At 34.7% G+C, this 6,435-nt stretch overlaps 1 protein-coding gene across 1 annotated transcript in view; it reads right to left on the reverse strand.

Annotated features, from left to right (window-relative positions):
* LOC111049680 (bicaudal D-related protein homolog) overlaps window positions 1–6,182 on the reverse strand; it is a 213,583-nt gene extending 207,401 nt beyond the window's left edge. The window contains exon 1 of the mRNA XM_039424849.1: window positions 5,328–6,182. Coding sequence (XP_039280783.1) covers window positions 5,328–5,609 — 282 coding nt within the window. The 5' untranslated portion in view covers window positions 5,610–6,182. The remainder of the gene's footprint in view (window positions 1–5,327) is intronic.
* Window positions 6,183–6,435: the final 253 nt, after the last annotated feature.

The raw sequence follows: 6,435 nt of genomic DNA on the forward strand, positions 1-6,435 counted from the left end.
GTCACTTTTTTTAAATGTTAACAAACTCAGTTCACGTTTGAATTTGTATTCCATATGATATAATTCATCCAGTTCCGTGATAATCTTTCTATCTGATGAAAAATAATCTAAAATATTATAATTATTTATTATTATTATAATTAATTATTAAATATTATACAATCAAAAATATTATAATTTCTTCAGCATTATTTAGTTCATTTTTTGTTTATTTTTAATCACATATTAATTTAGTTTTTTCGAATGTGAGAATATTGATACTAAAGGGCACGCATAATAATACCATGACTGCAAAACAAAATATTGAAACCAAAGACCTTAAAGATGCGATTAGACCAAAGTTATAACCAAAATGTTAATAACTCAATCATTATAGATTATATTAGATTGAACATAACTTATCATACACATGATGAAGATGTGTGTTTGTCAACTTCCGTTCAATCTAATAGAATCTATAAGGATTAAGTTATAACCATTTTGTTAATAGCTTTGGTGTAAACCCAGCTTGAAGATGCAATACCTCTTTGATTTTGCATACCTCTTCAAGGTATTTGATTGAAACTATAGACCTTATACAAATACAGTAATAGACTGGCTTCTCCAAACATCTGTGTAATCACTTGTTAGCGGTTTTATGATGAATAATTTATTATTCTGTAGTCTGATTTTTACTCTAATATTGGCGTATGAAGGAGGCTCCTTTTTCCTTTATCCTTGAGATGCAAAATTTCCTAAAAACCTTGTATATACGTCGACGCGCAATTTAAAAAGGAACATACCTGTCAAATTTCATGAAAATCTATTACCGCGTTTCGCCGTAAATGCGCAACATATAAACATTTAAACATTACCAGAAATGCCAAACCGTCGACTTGAATCTTAGACCTCACTTCGTTCGGTCAATGATTAATAATTCTGTAATCTGATTTTTACTCTAATATTGGCGTATGAAGGAGGCTACTTTTTCCTTTTATATTATCCTTGAGATGCAAAATTTCCGAAAACCTTGTATATACGTCGACGCGCAATTTAAAAAGGAACATACCTGTCAAATTTCATGAAAATCTATTACCGCGTTTCGCCGTAAATGCGCAACATATAAACATTTAAACATTACCAGAAATGCCAAACCGTCGACTTGAATCTTAGACCTCACTTCGCTCGGTTAATAAATGACTGAGAGACCAAAGAGTGACGCAGGACCGCAATCAGTCGTCTTTCTTCGTAGTAGTTGGACCGTTTCAGGCAGTACGCGGCTGGCTGATTGGCACCAGAGCAGAGTGCGTATCGTGTGACGTGGTATGGGGGCCGAAACACCCCCACCCCTCCCCCACCAACACCCACAGTTCGCACCTACACAAAATACAATCTCGTGCTGGAGCCATAGACCATCCAGAGCTGGAGAAAGAGAAAGACAAACAGAACAGAAAGAAAAAAGACCAATTCTAGAGACAAGGAGCGAATAGATCCTGAGTTTATTTCACTCCTTCCTCACCTGCTGCAACCGACCGTGCCACTATTCTTCCAGTTAACATTGAGGCATTGTTTTCAAAAACTGCCTTACGACCTTTTGTTAGCAGTATCCTATCCACCTAATGAAACCATGAATCTCAACCTCCAATAAAACTCGCTTGCAATGCTATGAGGAAAAGTAGATGAACTTGGAAAAAACTGCATTCATGATGGAATATACAGGGTAATTCTTAATTATGGTGAAATGATTTAATACGAGATAGTAGAGGAAAAAATAAGAAAAAAGTTCTTATAAACATATATCCATAAACGCTTCATTAGCGAGCTATACAGAGTGAAAGATTTCACCCGGAATTCAGTTCCTCTAGTGAAATACACCGATGCTGAATTGTTTGGGGACTAGTTTTTGAAAAAACTTATGCTGGATTCATATGGGAAAAAATCTGAGAAATTGAATAAAACTAGTCTGGAAGCTGTAGTGTGAGTAGTTTTTGACAAGTCAATAGCATTCGGTTTTTTCTCCAATTGTTTATCATTAACCTATAATTATTGGCAAACAGTTTCACAAAATGTCTTTGAACTTAAATACTAGTAGATTGACTAAAACTGGAACAGTTCCCCTTCCCCTCATCATCATTGACTGGTCATTCCCGTTAACGACCAAGTATCAAGTACGGTAAGAATGAAGTTCCCTACTCGATCTCAAATCAGTTCCTTGTAGAATTTGAAGATTGAAACGCAACATAATATCACAGATTAAATAAGTAATCTTACTTTATTACTTATGATATAAGAGTAAATAAATATTAACTTACTTTCTGTTAATAGGTAGGCCTATCTTGACTGTTTTCAATTTTATTGTATTTTGACGTTTGTTACAACGCTTTGTGTTTCATGACAATAAAGGATTATTATTGATATACACGTTACTTCAAAACGTGAGCCGAATAGACGTCGAAACAATGACGTCTGACGCGCTGTGATTAGCAGCATTGTAATATCATTAGCCTAATGAATTAGTTTAGCCAATAATTGAGGATGCCACAAGATAACAGTTGTGGGCAGTGGGTGATGAGATGCTCGTAAACAAAGTACGGTTCAGTTCCTGGTAAAGGTAGATTTGAGGCAGACGACAAAATTACGATTCAATAATTAACTGCATGACCTTACATACGTGATAAACAAGCAAAAATTGAAAATAGTTAAAATGGTGAAGTGAGACTGCAATGCTATGTCGTAATTAGTTGTTCAAAAGTGATTATTTAACAAGCAGTTCGTAATGGAATCAAACATTGAAGTGAGACTGTTTTACTGGATTATGAATTGTTATCTATATTATAATAAAGGAAAGATTAAGGCTGTGCAATGGTTAAAAATAAACTTTCTACTCGTAATATTTTTTGAAGTTCTTGGATTTTTGTATATCATCAAGCTATCAAAATTAAAAAGTTTTCTCAGAAAAACATTTTTTTTCCGGTCATTACTTTTTGAGATATGAACATCTGAAGTTTAAATTTTTGGGACAGAATAGATTTTTGGGAAAGTTAAAATTTTTATTCAAATTCGATAATATATAAATCCATGATATTTATAGGATGAATTCTTCATGGCATTGTTTATCTAGTAAAACAAAAATTCCCTGAAAATACCAATTTTTGAAAAAGTTATTCAATTCACCAAAAATAACCAGAAATAACTCAACTAAAAGTTATTTTTGGTTATTTTTAGTAAGTTGAATAACTATCTTGAAAATTGATATTCTCAGAAAATTTTTGTTTTACTAGATCAACAATACCATGAAGAATTCATCCTATAAGTCTCATAGATTTATATATTATCGAATTTGAAATGTTCTGTCCCAAAAATGTAAACTTTATCGCTCAAGGCGCTCATATCTCAAAAAGTAGACTAATGATCAGAAAAAAATGTTTTCCTGAGAAAACTTATTCATTTTGATAGCTTGATGATATACGAATCGAAAAACTTAGAAAAATATCACGAGTAGAAAGTTTATTTTTAGCCTTTGCACAGTCTTAAGCCGTATTATTGACGGCTTATGCACGTTGGGATAGTAAATTCACGAATGACGCATCATCACGTATGAACTACCTTACTGAACTGTTCAACTTGAAATTTTGGACATAGAATCTTTATTTACCAAGGATGGATGCCTATTTTCAATTCTTCAAGATTTCATTATGTCAAGTTTTTAAATGAAGCCTTGCGGAGCACGGGTTACCTGCTCGTAAAAAATGAAGTGTACGATACATTCACGCCCAATGCTTGTCTGCTGAGTGGAATCTCAAAAGTTCATGAAACTATGCTCTCTAATATTTATGTATAATTATTTTATTGATGGAATAAAGTTGTCCAGAACTAAACCTTATCAGGTCAAAGTAGTGAAGCTATGTGTAACTGTATTACACAATAGAGAATGATTATATTTACATGATGTGCTATGAATGCTTTTTAATTAATATAGTTATGTATAATTTTATTGATAGGACTACAATTCTTCAACTTATCATTAACAATTGATCATTATAATCTGTTGTCTCTGCAGCCACATTTCGGTTCCAAGAGACTCGGAAACAAACACCTGACATCGACTAATATCTTCAATCTTCATTTGTAGGACCATTAGCCAGCCAGATGAGCTGAGTAGGTCATCACGTCAATATACAATTTCACACAAAAGTTTTTGACAACACTGTCAAAATCACCGGCATCAACTCATAACTCAAATGACTGTAAAGTAATGCAATCAAAATGTCGAATATTTTAACTAGAAACTGTTTGAATGACTTAACAGATACACACGCTCTTCTTAACGAGAGTTATTTCCTTCATGGCTCGATCGGCAAGTTTCAGACTGCCCTCGTACTGTAGATAAATGTTCCGGAAAACAATGATGAACACCTCTTCAGTTTGTTTTTTGTATATATAATTTGATGGGGAATAGTCTACTGTATGGGTCTCTGAAAAGTCCTTGAATGGGTTCACTTTCAAGTATTATTTCAAGTTCATTAACATTCTATTGTACAGTTATTGTTGACAAATGACAATGACAATAAACGTTAGAAAATGACGTTGCAATATCGAGTTCCTTATTTGATAAACGATCCATCATTGTGGACAGATAGGCCTACGTCATAAAAACAGTGTAATACATTCATTCTATACTCACTGTTATAACGAATAATTTCTTTTCACTTTTGATTTTTTTGGCTTTCCCCCCATCACTCCACTGAGTTTCAGTGTCAACAGAACAATGGTTCGGTCTTTAGGTGCCATTTAGTCGCGACAGTGCATAAGTCGCACTGTGCATAAGATAGGGAAAGACTGTATACGGGGGCTGTAAACAAACCAATAACACAGAATTGATGGATTTGCTTGTTGTACCTTATTGGGCTATGAAATGGTAATCATCCAAATGTTCATAGGCCTAAAATAATTCAAGAAGATGAAAAAGTAATTATACAATTAATTAAAATGTTTTGACAGTAGAGTACATAAAATTTGGAAAATTGGATGTTGTACAAAATACAACACGCGACTGCTCGTGTGATTGAGTAGGGCGCGACTACCGGAAGGTAGTCTCTTCAAGTTTTTAATTGTAATCTTGAGGAGCCTTAATTGTAACCTTTTTATTCTTGACTACTGAGTGGAATCTCTAAAGTTCATGAAACTATGCTCCAATGCTTTTTAATATTTATGTATAATTTTATTGATGGAATAAAGTTGTCCAGAACTAAACCTTATCAGGTCAAAGTAGTGAAGCTATTGTCAAAATTATTAATACCGTACTGTATTACACAATAGAGAATGATTATATTCATGTGATGTGTTACCTCTAGTTTTTGAGAGTACTCCTCAGCCAGTCGCTCGTTCTGCCTGCTAAGTTCCTCGTTTTTTTCGAGCAATGCCTTGCCCAGTTCAGCAGCCAACATGAGATCCTGTTCTTTCTGCTGCAACTGGGCATAGACATCCTCCGGATCAGCCGAAGGCTCCAGGCTTCGAGACTCCACGTCGTAGATGTAATCCTCTAGGTCGTACTTCGGCTTCATCTTGCCCTTACGCATCATACCATCGTGCTGGAATAGTTCCTGGTTACGATTCTTAACTGCATACATTTATCTAATTATTGATGCAGTAAGACTGTAGCACTGAGTTTGTTACCTTAACTAGTAATTCTTGAAGCAGTGAAACTGCCAAACCACTGAGTGTGTTGTTTCACATAAAAAGCGATACGTTTTAATCGTGGTTGCCGATCGTAAACAATCGCTAATATCAACACAATCCTGGTCAAACTAAATCATTATTTACAAAAAGCGCACGTCAATTACAGAAACCACCTTACTGTGTCAATCCTGATTATAAATACCTCCGTACTAAGCCACTAAAGTTTCCCCATCACAACACATCAAACGGGCTAACACATTTTCACCAAGCACAGTTACCGTAGTCTACTGCAAAACAAAAGTTACCGAACCGACAATTAATTATTCATCCCGGTTCATTCATTCTTCACAAGTTTTTTTCAATATTTACCAACGCAATACGCAGCCGATATACTTGTACACAAACGCAAACGGTTATCACTGCGATTACAACGAAAAAATACAATCGAATCTAATCTTCGGAACTATAACCCGTGAACACGTTAAATCCTTGCTTCACGACAACCAGCACTGTTCTGTTCTGGCGGTGTTGGTTCGTTTTCTGACAGGTACAAACCAAACCGAACTTTGTTCCCCCCACTCAAAAAAGCGGACGATCGAGTTCAGCACTTCAGCGCTACCTGCTGGTGAATAAAGTAATTATAACAATTTTAAGGCTATGGCACAGAGAAAGAAATGGTCTTCTTTTACTTTGTTGCTATAGTAAGGTCCACGTTATAATAATTCTTCTGATAAAAATCTTCTTCTATATATCTTTCTCTCGCAGCAAAGAAAGATA

Source organism: Nilaparvata lugens, chromosome 3 (genome assembly GCF_014356525.2).
Source record: "Nilaparvata lugens isolate BPH chromosome 3, ASM1435652v1, whole genome shotgun sequence".
In the NCBI taxonomy this organism is placed as follows: domain Eukaryota; kingdom Metazoa; phylum Arthropoda; class Insecta; order Hemiptera; family Delphacidae; genus Nilaparvata; species Nilaparvata lugens.